Source organism: Aspergillus pseudotamarii, assembly GCF_009193445.1.
Source record: "Aspergillus pseudotamarii strain CBS 117625 unplaced genomic scaffold BDV38scaffold_1, whole genome shotgun sequence".
NCBI lineage: Eukaryota > Fungi > Ascomycota > Eurotiomycetes > Eurotiales > Aspergillaceae > Aspergillus > Aspergillus pseudotamarii.
The window spans coordinates 71,367-88,530 of NW_022475015.1; the positions used below are offsets into that span (position 1 = coordinate 71,367).

Consider the following 17,164-nt stretch of genomic DNA (forward strand, 5'->3'; position numbering starts at 1 on the left):
CTCGATCGCCCTTCACCCCAAATCCACCGACGATCCCTTCTGTGTAAGCGAACTGGTGTTGGTGGCGAGCTGCGTCTCCACTTCCAGGCCAGCTGCGGACATTGGGATCGTGGTTGGTGACGTTTCGTCGCCGGCGATTATTTATAAGCCAATGGCTTTTCTCTTTTCATGTTTGCGACCAGTATCACAGCCCTCTCTTCGAAATGAAGTTTCAGTGGGCATCGGGTCTCCTTCTGGGGGCAGCCGCTGTCGACGCCTTCAAACCCGCGCAATTTTCTTATGAATCCTCTGAGGCCGAATATGTGGATATTGCCAAGTCTCTGACGGGCGAGATCAAGTACCAATCTCCTCCCGCCAATTCGAAGCTCGTCCCCAAATTCAATCCTGAAAATCCAGACGAAGATTGGGTGGTCAACTGCACCAGCCAGTACCGCGGCTACTACTGCGAGAATGCCATCGATGGACGGGAAGACCATTACTGGCTTAGCAACCCTGGTAAGGGGGAGACTTCTGAGATCGTCGTCGACCTCCGCAAGAAGTACCTCGTCTCCGGTCTGACCATGTTGCCTATACTGGATAAGAATGCCAAACGGCGCCAGATCGGTGAACACGAAATCTTTGTCTCGCAGGACAGCGAAACGTGGACCCGCGTTGCATACGGAACCTGGGGATCTAACAGGAGTCCCAAAATGTCCGCGTTTAACCCCAAGCTGGCTCAGTATGTCAAGCTTGTTTCCGACAGCAGATCCCGTTCCGATCTTTCACAGGACGAGGACGGACAGATCGCGATCGTCAACCTTGCCGTGTACTTTTACAACAAGGAGGACACTTACCCCGAAGACGATCCCAGTAAGGGTGTTTGGGGCCCCACGCTGGATCTCCCGATCGTCGCTGCATCTGGTGCGGTCGAACAACACGGAGATGTTATCATGTGGTCTGCCTGGGCGGACGACCAGTTCTTCGCCTCCCCCGGTGGTAAGACTCTGACTAGCACCATGACAAGTGACGGCAGCATCGATCAGGGTATGATCTTCGAAACCAAGCACGACATGTTCTGCCCCGGTACCTCCATGGACATCGATGGCAACATTGTTGTCAGTGGCGGTGCTGACTCCGGTCGCACCAGTATCTACAATGGCACCGCGTGGGTGACAGGCCCGACCATGGCAATTCCCCGGGGATACCAGTCGTCGACCACCCTGTCCGACGGTCGCATTTTCGTGATCGGAGGATCTTGGAGCGGTGGAGACAAGGTGGCCAAGAACGGCGAGGTCTACTTTCCCTATCCTGATGGGGATGCCAAGTGGGAAACACGTCCGGGCTGCGAGGTGGAACCCATGATGACTGACGACAAGAAGGGCCAATGGCGCGCGGATAATCACGGCTGGCTCTTTGGCTGGAAGAAGGAGAGTGTCTTCCAGGCAGGTCCCAGTAAGGAGATGCATTGGTACGATGTCGACGATGTCAGCCGGGATCGGTACGGCAATCGTCGGTATCGGGGTTCCGTGCACAGTGCTGGATTGCGTGGCAAAGACAAGGACTCCATGTCTGGGAGTGCCATCATGTACGATGCCACCAAGGGTAAGATCCTCACCTTTGGTGGTCAGCGTCACTACGATGGCTCTTACGCTTCCAAAAACGCCCATATCATCACCATTGGGGAGCCCTATCAACGACCCAGCGTCAAGGTGGCGGGTAAAGGTGGCGACCGTACAGCAGAAGGGGGAATGCGCCACGCGCGTGTTTTCCATACCTCTGCCGTCCTCCCTGATGGCAAGATCTTCATTGCCGGTGGCCAGACCTGGGGCCAGCCCTTCCATGAGGAAGACATTGTGTACACGCCTGAGCTCTATGACCCTGAGCAGGACACGTTTGTGGAGTTGAGCCGCAACAATATCAAGCGTGTCTACCACAGTATTTCTCTGCTGCTGCCAGATGCTACCGTTCTCAATGGTGGTGGTGGTCTTTGTGGCAACTGTTCTGCCAATCACTACGATGCCGAGATATTCAGTCCCCCCTACCTGTTCGACGACGAGGGCAACCGAGCTGTTCGTCCCAAGATCACGAACATGATCAATGGCAATGTGCTCACCGTGGGCGGGTCGGTTACCTTCCAGGCTGACTCTATCATTCAGTCTGCGTCCTTAGTCCGCGTGGGAACTACAACTCACACCGTCAATACCGATCAGCGTCGTGTTCCTCTCGACATTGCCGCCGCCGATAGTACCCACCAATACACCGCGAACCTTCCCAGTGATGCTGGTGTCATCCTTCCTGGGTGGTACATGTTGTTCGCCATGAATGACAAGGGCACTCCCAGTGTGGCTCAGATGGTGAAGGTTGAATTGCCCTTCCGTCCTGACTGGAAGATCAACCGGGACCCCAGGAAACAAGCAGAGGAACTTGGATCCGAGCATCCCGGAGATGCTCATGATTGCGACCATGAGGAAGAGGTCAAAGGAATCATTTCGGGTATGCTTTCTTCGTCCAGCCGATTCTGGAACACCTGGAAGCCTGCTCTGCTCAGCCAGGCATAATTGTCTTTAGAATGGATAGGGTTACTTGTGATGTAATTCCTGTACAATCTGTACTGTATCAATTGAATGTACCATGGTGGTTTTCCGTGTTTGTTGTGTACTATGATAAGCGTGCAACTCTTTATGTCCCAAGTCTATATTATTATACTCTCTAGGTCTTGTATATTTAATTATTCATGACGTACCTGTTTACACGGTTGCAATATTGGCACGACGCGGGAACCGCATCGCGTACGCAGTAACCGATAGCCATATATAACCCAGTTCTTTTCGTACACTTCCTGGTCCTTGTGCGGTATCGATCCAGGCTAGTGAAGGAGCTGACCGATTGAATTGTTGGGTCATCCACCATGGAATTGTCCCCAAATGGGGAACTTCCCAGGGAGATTCATATATATATTACTTCTAAGTACAACCAAGAATTGTTGCATAGTATGGTACTGCCAGACCAGTAGCCCAATCTGAGCGAACAATAGTTAGTTCTATACCTATATTCCGTTACAAGACCTGCTTTAATCCAGCACTACGGGTCAATGGTTTCGTATGAATGGTTACGCTATCATGCGCATTGACGAGATTGCTCCCTCTTGGACTCTGGACACCATCAACATCTATCTTCTAGCTCCTGCGCAGACACGACCCATGGAAATAACAAACACTCTCTCTTTAGCCTACCAAGTCGAGACTCAGATCGTGGGATGGGCTGACGAGTATCGTACTGTGAGATATAACCATGTTATTCCTGATAGTGACATTCTTTGCCAAGGGTAGGCGGGGTTCTATAGCGTTGTTATTTCACAGCGCGCAATTAGAGCTTGAGGCTTCTGCATTGGGCGTGTTATTTCCGACCGTAGACCGAATAGGCCTGGATAGTCTTTACGGTAACGAGGGAAGTAGTGATCAGTGTTTCTACGAGCGTGGGTGTTCATAGACTACGGTTGGCTTGACTATTAATCTGGAAGATATTCTGGATTTGAGACTAGTACTATACAGGAGATGGTCAAGTGGGCTTTCAATCAGAGAAAGTGTGCTCCGGAATGCCAAAGGTGCTAATAGTCCAGGTCTTTCCGCCGTCGCTGGTAGTCATGTCTCCTCCGGTGACTCCCTCTCCCTTGGCCAGAGTGTTGATATAGTTGGCATCGGCAACGTCAAGAATGATCTTGGTGTCGGTCCAGGCTGATGCATCTATTAGTCCTGAATTTCGCCTCTGGACGTTTTCAACTTACAGTGAGCGCCAACAGTACCACAGTTGTTCTCGGCACACTCAACGGAGCTGCCCCAGCCCTGGGCCTGTCCATCACTCGTGGAGAGCGTCGAGACGGTCTCGCCGTTGATCTGGACTGTCTGTGTGTAGTTTCCGCTGGCATCGTCGAATTTATCTGCACATGATTAGGGCAACGCACATTGGTATTTAAGGGAATCTGCCATTGCTTCCTTACAGTGCATCGTCACCTTGTCCCCCTCGCCACCATTTGCCTGGCCATCACCATACACCGGCATCTGTGAGGTGTCTGCCAAGGGTGTTAGCCGACATCAGCATCACCATGATCTTGAGGATACGAACCGCCGGTCTTCATGAGTGTGTAGGCATACATGGTCCAGTCATTCTGTTGCCAATTGTCGGCAATGGACTGGATCAAGTCACCGTTGGAGGTGCCCATTCCCACCCACAGGGAGGTGATGGCGTCCGTGGATCCTCCGCTGGGTCCTTTTGGCAGGAGAAGGGTCGAAGTAGATTCGCGGATGAACGAGTTGGACGCAACAGGGCCGGTACTAAGTGCGGGACCCATGGCGGCGTTCACCGATGTGATGCCGACGGTGGCAAGAGCCGCCAGAACCTGGTTGCGAGAATACATTGCGGTGGCCGTGCGCTGGGAGGTTTGTTGGTATGAAGTTCAGCTGAAGTTGCTGTGCAAACGAAGGAAGACAAGCCTGACAGGGACAGAATTCTTTATAGGCTGGGTATTCGGCATTCCCACTTATGCGTGATTCTGTGACAGCAGATCCCCTTAATAACCATGCTTGAACGGCACTGTTTTACATTCTCCACCAGTGGGGGAATGAGCCGCGGAGACGTTTCCTGTAGAAGACTTCGGAAAATATGGAACTTCGGCATAATTCCCATCAGACGGTAGTTGGAATCCGGAAGCTAAGCCTCGAGTTAATCTATTCGCGGTGGACCAGTGCCGCAGGTTCCTACGGAAATCCCCCCAGTCTTGACCCACACGCCCTCGACGTCCTATCGTTGGTCTCGGCCAGTCTCTGCAGAAGTGGCCGGATTATCCTCGAATCAGAATGTCATCGTCGATCACTGCCTAGATTAAAGGGGGGTTTTTAGCGTGGTATAATGAAGTCGAGACATGGGATGACGACCCGTACCGAATATTAACCGAAACATGCTTCAGTGCTGCAACGCTTCGGTCCCTTTCCCGTGTGGGACATGTCCAATAGTATTCTGTATAGGGCCAGCCAGTGAACTTGATACAGACGGTCTAGTATCACTGAGCGGAGCATTGTATGGTGCTTGGACCGCCTTATGTACCGTCTGACAATGAGGGCTAGTGAGCTTTTCGCCAGATGCTGCGCCTATGGACTCTTCCGCGAGCCCAAATTGCTGTCGTTGTCCAGCAGGATTAACCGCGCTGCCTAAGGCAATCAACCGGACCACCTGACCTGACAGTCAAAGATATCGCGGGACCGTCAAAAAATACACGTCCGAATAATCAAGAGCCGTACTACGGAGAAGCGATCTACCACAATCTGTCCAATGAGCAATCATGCACTCATGGGCAGTAAATCAATGTCTTTACTCCTACACTGGATCTGGGCCGGAACAATCTACGAGTAGACTAAGCGCCAAGGCAGCTCTCCCAATTCTTTCGAGCATCCGAGGCAATTGTTCGCAATGTGTCTCCTTGGGCACGTCGTGGAAGTTACTTTCATAACTTCCAAATGTAGTCAGGGTGACATGTCGCACCCACACTATAGTAAAGGAAGTCAAGGAAACCAGCGCAAGATAGATGATCACCTCATTGCTTGCCATGCGTTCCTCAAACCGTCGGGTGGGCTGCATGTGGCTTGCATCAGCCATTCTTCAGCTAGCCCCAGCCCCATCCCCGACAGCCATGATGTTCAGAATGTGCTAAAACAACGCAAGGCGTGACACTGATAGGGCCTCCAGGGCAAACCCTCGTGGACTGCTCCGAGGAGTCCCCAGATGCGATGGTTCCATGCCGGGGAGATCTGGCTGTGAAATAGTCTAACCTGGCCAAGGTATCGCCTGGGGTAAAGTTGCAAAGCTGGCCGTGTCCGGCCGGACTCGAGGAGCAAGAAAATGTTGAAGCTGGTGCGAATGCCGTGTGCCACCAGCGCTTTGGTGGAGCCCCGGGTGGGTAAATGCATCGAAGATATCAATATGTTTATGGAGGGCAATCCTGAACTTCTGTCGTACCATAAGGGATTGGGCTACGGGCATGGGAACTCACGAACCCCCCTCGCAGAGCCCGAGAGCTTGGGGGAGCAACCTTCTAGCTGGTCCGTGCCGTCGCCTTGCGACCCGTATTGCGTTCCTGACGATCACAAGCCTACCCTGAGCGGTCATTATGACTTGTCCCCCAACGAACACCAAGAACAAAACCCCAACTACTTTTTCGCCGGCATTTTCTAGCCGCTTCCCCCGTCATGCCCCTGTATTTGTCCTGTTCAGAACTCACACACAAGAGAGGCAGATTCTGGAAGCACAGGTGAATAAATGGGTGACTGGAGGACTGGGGACAAGATCGAGCCTGCGCGAAACATTCCCAAGGGTCGGGCACTGGGAATCTCACGCAGCTGAAGGCAGCACTTCGTATCTTCAGCGGGTCGTTTGGAATATCGCAGGGACGCTGGAGTTTGCGGGGGTTGTGATCTGTGGTAAAATGATTATGAAGGTGCGTTTGGGGCGGAAACCATAGCGACGGAATTGTTCTGATCGCGACACTCAGTCCTGTGCTTGAGGTCGAGACCTTGGAGGTCGTTCTCATTAACGAGAATCCACGGCGACGCGATGGAGGAATCACGTCACGTGCCGCTTATCTCAGCAGAAGATCAACCCTGCACGACAAGACCAACATAGCAACCACCATAACACCGTATAGATCCTGCAGTGGCCCTTCTTGAATGCAGTAGTATTATCGTGACGTGAAACTCGTTCGACGCCATGAGAAAAGGTTGGACCAACTAGTGAAGGGAGTCCCAATTGCGAATATTTCGGTGTTTGCTCGGCATCTCATGCCGAGAGATAACCGACGAATCCTAGATCGCCCGACCGGCTGGATGGGGGTTTTGGCAATCGAATATCACTTGCTCAATGGAAGCCCTAGTGACTCTGAGATCTGCATTGTCATCATAACCTTAATTTGCTAACATGATCGAGGCTGCAGTGTACAGCACATCCTGCCGGGCTGCAGGACCCGGGGTACGCGGTAGACCAGAGAACATAAGAATTGATCAAGAAAGTTAACGTCGAGATTCTAGTCTCTTATTCGCTTGATGGTCTCTAATGGGTTACTCTCTCAGTTGATGCTTCCGGGGAATCTTCGTCGTGCTGTAACAGGGATCCTCAACGTACCCTCAACGACAACTAGTGACTCACCGGTTGGTTCGCAAAGATGATGCGTCAATCAGGGGAGACTGTGGCTAGAACCTGGGGAGGAAGCGCCAGGACTACAGCCCAATTGCTCCTCACGCGCTCTGTGGACACATTCATGGGCACTTCCTGAGCTCGAGGCTGTAGTCGAACTCTAAGCCTGGCTGCGCAGTCCATGACTTATAAATACCGGGGCATCCTGTACTGGTAGGAAGGACAAAAAGACATCACTGGGCTTCAAATTGCCTACTACTCTATACATACCATTTGCATTGCACTTTATTCATCCCGCTGTCCTCTTTCTCATCTGCCAACCATGGCATCCCTGTTCTTAAATACCGCTTGCCCTAGCAGAACGTACCTAGCAGCTGGCAATTTAGCACAATTGCTTGGGAAGCACGTTCTAACACGGGCTTCCCCTGGGACAGTAGTGATGTCCGGAAGAAGACCCCAGAGCACCCAGTCTTCCCTCGTGACAAAGTCATCGTGGACGCATCCTGTGTAAGTCGAACTCTGTTCGTGGTATACCATCACTTGAACTAGCCAAGTCAATATGAGCTCGAGAGTTGCACTTCTCGTTCTGACCCCACACGCAGATATACGACATCCCAGCTTCATTCAATCCAGACGGCTCACCGCAACGCCCAAGACTGGTCGGATAAAATGGCTCTTGGAACTGTCCGGTTCCTACGATGGGGCATGGACTTGGTCACAGGATATAATCATCCATATCGACGTGATGTCAACTCCTCTCTGTTCCGAATGACCGAGAAGAAATGGATTACACGATTTATTTTCCTGGAGAGCGTTGCGGGCGTTCCCGGGATGGTAGCTGCTATGCTGCGACACCTAAAGAGTCTGAGGAGGATGAGGCGAGATTACGGATGGTATGTTGCGGCGAACCCTATTCCCCTGTGGAGGATACGTGTCTAACCTCTCCAATGCTATTGCGTAGGATCGAAACCCTCCTGGAAGAGGCCTATAATGAACGGATGCACCTTTTAACCTTCCTCAAATTATCCCAACCAGGCCCTGCCATGTACTTCATGGTCCTAGCATCACAGTGCGTCTTCTTTACAGGATTCTCTCTCGCCTACCTGGTTTCTCCCCGGATATGTCACCGATTTGTTGGTTACCTGGAGGAGGAAGCCGTGATCACCTATACCAAAGCAATCCAAGAGCTCGACAAGGGCAACCTGCCGCTTTGGAGCAATAAGGAGGCTCCCGCAATGGCAATCAAGTACTGGCAGATGCCCGAAGGCCAACGATCGATACGCTCTCTGTTACTGTGTGTACGTGCGGACGAGGCGAACCATCGGGATGTCAATCACACGCTTGGGAGTCTCGACCAGAATAGTGATCCTAATCCCTTCTCGGCCAAGTTTAAGAACGCGATCAAGGAGGCCAGCCAACCCTTGTCTCCCTTGAAAGATTATCGTTAAGGATTGTTCTGGAATTGCGCCTCGCATACATATGTTTCCCGGAGTTATTCACATTTTATAGAAGTATTTAGAGAAATAGAAAATATTAATTGCACGATTGAAGGTTTTCCATTCAATACCAGCCTAAACCAACTAGAGTTGTGAAACACCTACTATAAACCCACACTAAACCGGCGTGAAATCTCTCGTACTGCAAAGATTGATTTCTGTTATAGAGCCCAATCTATTTCAGCGGGCTAAGCGTAGCTTGTGAGATGTGCTCTATGATTCTCTTCACTAGCAGCTTACCTATTGCACTTAAACCTACTCAGTATTGCATATTGTACTATAAATCCTATGTGCTAAAGGTCCTAGTGGTGGTCTCGGATACTGATGACTGACCGAGGAGCGGTCAGCAAGGTAATAACCAACCTCAAGAAGAAATGCCAATATAGCAACCTGCCTCCGGCCAAGGAAAATAGGCAGGTCTCAAGGGGTCCACCTCCAGTTGGGATCCTTCCAGCCTCCTCCCAGATTCTGGGTCGCAACATCACGTGCAGTGAGTCGTACACCCTGTTCCTTATCTCTCCTGCGATTATCAAGCCTGAACCATGTCCCCAACCCTATCACGACACACGCACCCACCAAAAGGAAGACACAATTCACAATCAACGCGGGCATATACCTTGGTGCGGTATCTGCCTGGAATGACAGACTTGATGGAATGCCCGCGCAATTGGCCGCGCCCACCAAGAAGCCCACCGTCGCTGCTCGCTGGCTCTCATCGGTGACGTTGTTGGTATGCCAGCTATGGAAGATACTGCTTGGTACGAAAGCGCCGGCCGCCAGGAGGAAGCATGCGAAATAGGCTACCCCCTTGTTTGTATTTGCGTCAACGGTGGCGAGAATAACGTATCCGACAAACGTGATGATCAACGCGGCCGCCAGGTGGAAGGAGCGCTCTCGAAAATGATCCGACGACTTGGCAATGATCCAGAGAACCACGGTCCCGACGCAGTACGGGGCCACCGTATATAAATTTGTTTTCACTGCGGAGTAGCCTTGGAGAGCCACCATTTGAGGGAGGAAATTGCTAACGGAGCTTTGGGCAACACCGAAGCAAAAGCAACTGACGGCCCAGACGAGGACCCGCCAATCCAACAGGGCAGCCAGAGCGTCTGTGATGGAAAGGTGATCTGTTGTACGGACAGACCCATCTTGCAGGAGACGCATCTGTGCCACTTGGGATTCGGCTTCGTTGAACCAGTGACACTTGGAGCCACTGAGGGGGAGCCACCAGGCTGCGAATGTAGCGATGATGATGGTCGCACCGCCTTCGATCAAGAAAAGGTATTTCCAGCCTGGTAGATGTTGTTTGATCTGAAAGACACCAAAGGCGATAAGGCCGGAAAATGCACCTACGGTTCACGGACGAAAATTGTGGTGAGTAGAAGCATTGTAGTGTTTGGGGTATTGGAAAATTCAAAGCTCACCTGCGATGGTAACCATGCCGTAAAATATAGAGAGGCGAAAGGCGATTTCATTTCTTTTATAGAATTGTGTCAGGTAGAAGATCACCCCCGCTGGGTTTTTCATTAGCCAAGTCTCTGTCACTCCAGGACCATTGTATGCATACCAAAAAAGCCTGCTTCGAATACACCCATAAAGAGTCGACATACGAGCATACCAGCAAAATTGAATGCTGCACATTGAAGAAGCGTAACACTACCCCTACAAGGAGGTTACTATAGCCCATACTCCTAGTATCCGGAAAGACGGAAGGTCCGGCACCTACCAGCCAAGCATCATTATAGGAAGCATGGTTTTACCGCTGAACCTCTTCAGCAGTAGGTTGGAGGGCAGATCGAACAGGGAGAATGTAACATTAAAGACGGCAAGGATAATACTGTATTGATTGCCAACCAGCTTGAGATCTTGGTCAATACCATCCGTCTTCGCGTTCCCCAGATTACTTCGATCAAGGGAGTTGAAGAAGTACATTAACGAAAGGACGGGAAGAAGTCTAGATTCGGAGTCAGTGATGGCTATCTCTCCTCTGGAGGTGAGGACAATGTGTTACTTGAAGTCCAACTTCCGGAGTACTGATCTCTCGATGCACGGATCGATTCTGATAGATTCACCTGGTACCGTGCCCGTTTCTTTGGCGGCAGCGTTAGAAATCACAAGCTCTAGCTCATCCTTCTTTGAGGTCTGGGATTCCATGACTGCGCAGGGGCCAAGGATGCCTAGGATCAATGTGAAGGCGTGAAGGCAATAACCGGGGACTGAAAACACAGGGTTGAGTCGCCTCTTATAGGCTCAGTTTCGATAACAGTAGCTCTACATAACTGGTCACCCTATCAGCCAAAACCAGACAGATATTGCTAACATTGCATGCACCCCAGAGGGATAGTCGTCGGGCGACACACTTCGTTGTGACACGGAAGATAGGCAGGCTCTTGAGGCGGACGTCATACGGAGGGGCGGTATCCTATCATGTCCTACACGATCAAGGTTCACCATATCATCTTATCGAACATACGGAGGGCATTAAACACTAATCTGGGGTTGTTGTTGCTCCGACGAGAGCGGCATCGATACGATTAGGGCCAACTTGGACCGACATGGCAATTCCTTGTCGGTTGAACCCGCCGGCAAGAGTCTTGATATCTCATTTTCCCCGCACGCCATTATCACTTCCCTTGACAACATTGACTAGCAGGATCAACGCCCTCGACACGTATCACTCGATCAACGAGCAAACGGGGAAGGTCCAATCGATGTTAGGGTATCGGTGTTGTCTCCGAGAAAGCGATACCTGCGCTGTTCGGCCCGTGACCTAGAATTCTGGTGTTCATCTCAAGCGAACGAAACGAGGGACAACGGTCTTTCTGAAGCAGATACTAACTGAGGTAGAGGAATATTGCCTTTCTAGGTAAAACGGCCTGTATCAGCCCGCGACGGAATATTCCGACAACCGACATCTCGTCACGTAACGCGGAGCGGATTCAATTCCAACAAGCAGCCACTGAACAACCTCCCTCGACCAGTCGTCTTCCTCGCGGCTTCCTCCCCACGCTCAAGATACTACCGTACTGCGTTGGGGCCCAGGAGCTAAGTTCCGACGGTCGCAAGGTGGGCTGATCCGAGATCAAGAGCGATTGTTTAAGCGCCCCGACAATCTCGGGTGGGGTTGCGTTCTGATAGACTAGGACTCCAAATGGCTGGTGTAGCTCAGGTATAAGACAGGAGTACGGCTGACTCTGAACTGTCGAGCTCATTTTGCGTGAATGACATTGCTTTGGGTCACTTTTTAGTGCTCTATGGTTTCTACAATGGCGTCTCAAATACCGCTCAAGGACAAGCAGTCACCCATTGTGATTGTTGGGGCAGGTGTCTTCGGCCTCAGCAGTGCCATCCATCTAGCCAAGAGAGGATTCACAGATATCACTGTCTTTGACCGACAGCCATACCATGAGACTCTGTACGACTTCGATAAAGGCTGCGATGCTGCCTCTGCAGGTAAATACTTCCGTCCCACGCACACAGAACCCATGGTGTAATTTCTGACAAACAGACAATTTAGACTGCAACAAGATCATCCGCGCTGCGTACGGTGACGAGGTTTGGTACCAGAGCCTAACCCTGAAGGCGATCGAGGTCTGGGAATCATGGAACAGGTCTCTTGCAGAAGAGGCCATATTGCCGCCCGGGATGACAAGGAAGGATCGGATCTATGTCAACTGCGGTAATTATCATTTCGGGGACGAAACCCATGGTCTCAACAATTTCGAGAAACTATCGGTGGACAACATTACCAAAGCTGGTAAAGGCCAGACACAGTACCTGCTGTATTCTGATCCAAAGGAGGTGACACGCGCCCGGGCGGATGGGTTTAGCTACGCAGTGGATCCGTTTGGCCTTGCCAAAGATGGACAGCATCAGGGTTATTTGGACATGATCGGGGGATTTGTTTATGCAGACAAAGCTTGCACCTATGCGCTCCATCTAGCGAAGCGGCTCGGTGTCAAACTGGTCCTCGATAGGCAGACGGGTAGCTTGGAGAGCTTCCTAGAAGATCCGACTGGTAGAGTGGTCGGTATCAAGACTGGCGACGGCAAACACCACACGGCCGCAGCGACGATCATTGCGTGTGGAGGCTGGACACCTAGTCTGATCCCCGAGATCGATGGCCTCTGCGAGACCACAGCCGGATCCCTCGCCATGATCCAGATCCCAGAAGGATCTTCCCTTCGGGACCGGTTCTCGCCAGACAACTTCCCCGTATTTCAGTGGAATACACGGGCTGGGGAAAATGGCAATCTGTACGGATTTCCGCTGGATAGTCGCGGTGTGATGAAGATCGGGTACAGAGGAACGAAGTATACGAACCCACAACAGGTCCAGTCGGGCCAGGTGCGCAGTGTACCGATCACGAAGTGGACGTCGCCGTTCATTACTGGATTGCCGGAAAAGTCCGTCCAGGTTATTCAAAGCTTTTTAGACAAGTATCTTCCCGAATTGAAGCAGAGTGGGATCGGAATCTCCCAAACCAGACTGTGCTGGTACACGGACTCATTTGATAACAATTGGGTAATTGATGACATCCCGGGCAAGGAAGGGGTCATTGTGGCTACAGGTGGCAGCGGTCACGCTTTCAAGTTCCTACCGTTACTTGGCGAGTTCGTCGCCGACAAGGTGATGGGAATCGAGTCGGACATGCTGCGCAGGTTTCAATGGCGGAAACTGCCCCATGGGGAACCGCCTCGTAACCAGCTGATGAAGGGATTCAATGATGTAAATGCTCTCTACCGAGTGCGGATGGTGCCTGACCAAAACAGCCACTATACTTCCAAACTCTAGGATAGAGTCGTCGACTCTTTTATCTTGGTTGCTGGAAGACAGATAGGGCATCATATCTAGAAAGCAAAAGCTTTGAGAGCCGTTCGAGCTGTTAATGCTGCAAACGTAGTAGATTGAACTGATAAAGTATAGTAGCCACAACCTTGCGCTGAAGGGTGTAGTAGCTATTGTTGCCTTTGTCCAGGGAGGGGTTTCTAGATAGACATGGGCATGAAGATATATATATAATCAAGTATATCCCACCGTCACCCACCGTCCTGTACAGTAAATACTTCTCCCGCTCTTTGGGCCCAAAATTAAGAGTTGGCCAGTTCAGAGAAGAGGACCGCATTCTTAATTACATTATTTGGCACAGATCAAGAATGAAGATTTGCTGGACGAGCCACTGGATAACTGAAATTTGGTGAGTTTCGACTGGGGCAAGAGAGTGGGGATTGCCGGATATTGGCGGCCCCTCAAGAAAAATTTTCCCTTTCCCCTTTTCTCTTCCTAACTAACGAAGCCTTTCTTCTTGCCTCAGGGTCTCCATTTCACAAAGAGAGTCTTACTCGGTAGGAAAAGGATTCCCACAGAAATTGCCCCTGGCGCGTTGGGTGACCTGGATGTGCCGTCCTTATTCAGGGGGAGTGGCGAACCAAATGCCACTCATTTTTGAATCCCAAGAAAAATAAAACTAAAAATAAATTACGCCTGGAACCAGTGGCACAAGTGGACTCCCAAAGAATGGCATTTATCCGCGCGCTTGATGTTCGACTGCCCATCGGGTTGAGTCTATCAATTCTATTTAAAACAGACCATAGCAGAATATTGACTTATGGTATACCTCGATGAGATCGAGCTCGACATGGGTCTGAAGCCCCATGAAATGGACCTTGACGAGGTGTCTCGAAATCGTATAGACAAAGTAGTCTTGATCGTAGCAAATAAGCATCCTGCCCCTGGGGTCATCATGATGATGTTCTCAAGATCCGAGCGAAGGCACAACATTGACGTCAGAAACCGTTTCCTTTCATGATTTCAGGACGAACAATGAATCCATTGGGCAAGAGGCTTGATGTAGTGGGACGTAATGTCAAAGACACTGCACTACAGAGCAACCGAATCGACCGGCGCGTGGGCTACTGTGCAAAAAACCCTGTGATTGACCAGGTAGAGCTCCATATATTGTCAAAATGGCTCCACTTCTCGCGGAAAATCTCCACCACTTCATTGCCAAAAGCTTGTTGAAGTACTCGGCAAGCGCTAGAACGTTGTTCATTGCCTATAATGGAGTAGCTCAATGGCTCAGCTTTTTGGAGATTTCCCTGCGCTCATTGAAAGAAAAAAAAAACTCCTCTTCTTGTCCTTATCTATCTCCCTTGCATTCAGCTCCACCATTCCATAACCTCTTCTACTTGTGCTGCTGTCCTCGCAGTTTGACTAGCCTGAGCGATACAGCAAGGTACTGGGTTACGTTGGAATGCGTCATCATGGACGAAGGTAGCCCCAGACGCCCCCGAGCTAGGGTGAGTTCCTTCAGTGATTGGGTCAAAACATCTCTCAGTGCTCACGGCTCGTTGCTAACACCGAATCGCGGTTGATATAGTCAGAAGCGACCAGCCAGAGTAGAATGGAAATCAACAGGGAGTCGTCGCCGACATCACCTACACGCGGCGTGAGTGATTCTGCCAACTATAGCTCTCCCACTCGTCTCACGTCAGGAGTGGACACCTCAAGAGATGTTGAACCCGACGGGATCCGACGCCGCAATACTGTCCGCTCGGCGCGGACAGGCAGTTTGGCACAGCGAACGACCCTAGCGGAGCGCACGCAGGGACAGTTCACCATGGGGGGTCCAGAGGACGGCCCACAGCTGCGGCAGGCACATGAACCTTTTGTTCAGCCGGGCTATTCACATCTTAACCCCTCCTATGAGCAGCCCGCAAATACGAAGCCCGTCTGGTCTCTCGCAAAACCCTTGCCGCGTGTGGTGCGGGCGGGCATGGTGCCGACAAAGGAAGAGCTGCTCGATGCGAGGCTGCAGCCAGAGCGTCCGGCCGAAAACTCGCAGAAGCTTGGGCTCGATGTGGATCCGAATGACTTGGAGCAAGGCCAAATTCCCAAAATGGCGGATCCCCGGAAGATGGCAGCGCAGGTGGAGGACGCTCGCCTTCAGCGTGAAAACAACTTTGTCAATAAAGTCCTCACCGGAGATGTTGGTTCCTCGCGCATATCACGGACGTCCTCTACCCGCCGGCGTCGCCCGTCAGTCCGGATAGATGCCGCGAGCGATCAGCTTTCCACCGTCCCAGAAGGGCCGAGTGCGGTCCCGAGCGTAGCTTCCGTTCAGGCTGGAGAAGGCCTGCCGCATGGGAATGATGAGCCCCTGGAGACCGTGCCAGAGCAGCCGGAGGTGCAAACTGCCGCGGTGGATGCCCTGCCTGACCTTTCGGCCTTGCATGAATCAACACTCCCGGATGATCTGCATCCACTAGTGCAGGAGCTGGTGGAAGACGAAGTGCACAACAATCATACCACCTGGTCCGTTATTCGCACTCACCATCGTGAGGCGCTGGCTGAATCCCTGGCGGTATTTGTCCAGCTGACCATTGGCTTCTGTGCTGATATTTCTGTCACCGTCGCTGATGCCGGTAATCCCAATACAACTGCGTGGGCATGGGGCTTTGCTACCATGATGGCGATCTATATCTCCGGTGGTGTCTCGGGTGCTCATCTCAACCCCAGTATAACGATTATGTTATGGTTTTATCGTGGCTTCCCTAAGCGTAAGATGCCGGAATACTTTCTGGCGCAATTCGTGGGAGCTTTTGTTGCGGCACTGACTGCCTATGGGGTATACTACCAATCCATTCATCAGTACCTCCTTACCCACCAAGATACGGGGATCGTGACCAGCTTTGTGACGGGGCAGCGTCAATCATGGATCGATCCAGCAACCGCCTTCTTCACGGAATTTCTCGGGACGGCCCTCACGGCCACAACAATCCTGGCCTTGGGTGACGATCAGAATGCACCTCCTGGGGCGGGCATGAATTCGCTGATCGTTGGGCTGATGGTGTTTGTGCTGTCGAATACTTTCTCTTACCAGACAGGGGCTGCATTCAACCCCAGTCGAGACTTTGGGCCACGCCTCGCTCTCCTCGCTCTCGGCTATGGGTCCAACCTTTTCACAAACCCCTACTGGTTTTATGGGCCATGGGCCGGCTCTCTATGCGGTGCTCTCATCGGTGCGTTCCTGTACGATTTCATGATCTTCACTGGTGGTGAGTCGCCGGTGAATTACCCTTGGGAGCGTACTCAGCGCTCGCTGCGGAAGAGTCGCATCAAATGGAAACGGCGGTTGCGCTTTGACCGTCGACGACGTGGCATCCCCGAGAAAGTCGTTGCTTAATGTGTCGCTCGTTGAAGGGCTCATGGCTGCGTGGAGGTTTCCTTCTTTCCTTTATGAACCGATAGACATCTCTAGATTCCCACTTATTTTGCGCTGAGCGTTATTTCCTACTGTATATAGACCATCTAGAGTGATATAGAACGCAGAATGAACACTTACTACCCATACATCTCATTTGATTTCCAACGTGGACCGGGTAGCCCAATCGGGAAACCCGGGTCACATGGCCTCAGTTGACACCACGTGGGGTGTCGAAACCCAAGATCGACATTCGAGCGGCATCGTCGGATTAAATTGATTCCTCCACCACTCCACAGCCATCCAA

The 17,164-nt window shown here is 51.5% G+C and overlaps 6 protein-coding genes across 6 annotated transcripts; 4 read left to right on the forward strand and 2 right to left on the reverse strand.

The window, feature by feature from the left end:
- The first annotated feature begins 141 nt into the window (after positions 1-141).
- BDV38DRAFT_231601 (uncharacterized protein) lies at positions 142-2,667 on the forward strand. Its single transcript, XM_032052948.1, has one exon. It carries the CDS (start codon positions 204-206, stop codon positions 2,535-2,537), a length of 2,334 nt encoding a protein of 777 aa, XP_031919601.1. The 5' UTR covers positions 142-203; the 3' UTR covers positions 2,538-2,667.
- An 849-nt stretch (positions 2,668-3,516) lies between these two features.
- BDV38DRAFT_345 (uncharacterized protein) lies at positions 3,517-4,515 on the reverse strand. The gene is made up of 4 exons (XM_032063203.1): positions 4,102-4,515; positions 3,977-4,048; positions 3,764-3,916; positions 3,517-3,713 (listed from the first exon to the last, which is right to left on the reverse strand). The coding sequence occupies exons 1-4, from the start codon at positions 4,391-4,393 to the stop codon at positions 3,550-3,552; spliced, it is 681 nt and encodes a 226-aa protein (XP_031919602.1). The 5' UTR covers positions 4,394-4,515; the 3' UTR covers positions 3,517-3,549.
- Positions 4,516-7,393: 2,878 nt separating this feature from the next.
- BDV38DRAFT_231611 (alternative oxidase) lies at positions 7,394-8,709 on the forward strand. The gene is made up of 3 exons (XM_032052949.1): positions 7,394-7,665; positions 7,761-8,051; positions 8,120-8,709. Exons 1-3 carry the CDS (start codon positions 7,481-7,483, stop codon positions 8,604-8,606), a joined length of 963 nt encoding a protein of 320 aa, XP_031919603.1. The 5' UTR covers positions 7,394-7,480; the 3' UTR covers positions 8,607-8,709.
- Positions 8,710-9,074: 365 nt separating this feature from the next.
- BDV38DRAFT_276627 (major facilitator superfamily domain-containing protein) lies at positions 9,075-10,808 on the reverse strand (the record flags this gene model as incomplete). Its single annotated transcript, XM_032058257.1, has 5 exons — positions 9,075-10,003; positions 10,079-10,168; positions 10,222-10,316; positions 10,381-10,608; positions 10,666-10,808. The coding sequence occupies 5 exons, from the start codon at positions 10,806-10,808 to the stop codon at positions 9,075-9,077; spliced, it is 1,485 nt and encodes a 494-aa protein (XP_031919604.1).
- A 457-nt stretch (positions 10,809-11,265) lies between these two features.
- BDV38DRAFT_231615 (FAD dependent oxidoreductase) lies at positions 11,266-13,888 on the forward strand. Its single transcript, XM_032052950.1, has 2 exons — positions 11,266-12,107; positions 12,172-13,888. The coding sequence occupies exons 1-2, from the start codon at positions 11,909-11,911 to the stop codon at positions 13,446-13,448; spliced, it is 1,476 nt and encodes a 491-aa protein (XP_031919605.1). The 5' UTR covers positions 11,266-11,908; the 3' UTR covers positions 13,449-13,888.
- Positions 13,889-14,996: 1,108 nt separating this feature from the next.
- On the forward strand, positions 14,997-16,861 carry BDV38DRAFT_231617 (MIP/aquaporin family protein). Its single transcript, XM_032052951.1, has one exon. The coding sequence runs from the start codon at positions 15,058-15,060 to the stop codon at positions 16,837-16,839; it is 1,782 nt and encodes a 593-aa protein (XP_031919606.1). The 5' UTR covers positions 14,997-15,057; the 3' UTR covers positions 16,840-16,861.
- Positions 16,862-17,164: the final 303 nt, after the last annotated feature.

Bases quoted from the DNA above. Each gene is read 5' to 3' on its own strand.
- BDV38DRAFT_231601 (XM_032052948.1), top strand. From the start codon at position 204: ATGAAGTTTCAGTGGGCATCGGGTCTCCTTCTGGGGGCAGCCGCTGTC.
- BDV38DRAFT_345 (XM_032063203.1), bottom strand. From the start codon at position 4,393: ATGTATTCTCGCAACCAGGTTCTGGCGGCTCTTGCCACCGTCGGCATC. The intron at 3,917-3,976 runs GTAAGGAAGCAA...AATCATGTGCAG, and splicing joins GGACAAGGTGACGATGCACT to ATAAATTCGACGATGCCAGC. The intron at 3,714-3,763 runs GTAAGTTGAAAA...TAGATGCATCAG, and splicing joins TGGTACTGTTGGCGCTCACT to CCTGGACCGACACCAAGATC.
- BDV38DRAFT_231611 (XM_032052949.1), top strand. From the start codon at position 7,481: ATGGCATCCCTGTTCTTAAATACCGCTTGCCCTAGCAGAACGTACCTA. The intron at 7,666-7,760 runs GTAAGTCGAACT...CCCCACACGCAG, and splicing joins TCATCGTGGACGCATCCTGT to ATATACGACATCCCAGCTTC. The intron at 8,052-8,119 runs GTATGTTGCGGC...GCTATTGCGTAG, and splicing joins ATGAGGCGAGATTACGGATG to GATCGAAACCCTCCTGGAAG.
- BDV38DRAFT_231615 (XM_032052950.1), top strand. From the start codon at position 11,909: ATGGTTTCTACAATGGCGTCTCAAATACCGCTCAAGGACAAGCAGTCA. The intron at 12,108-12,171 runs GTAAATACTTCC...CAGACAATTTAG, and splicing joins CTGCGATGCTGCCTCTGCAG to ACTGCAACAAGATCATCCGC.
- BDV38DRAFT_231617 (XM_032052951.1), top strand. From the start codon at position 15,058: ATGGAAATCAACAGGGAGTCGTCGCCGACATCACCTACACGCGGCGTG.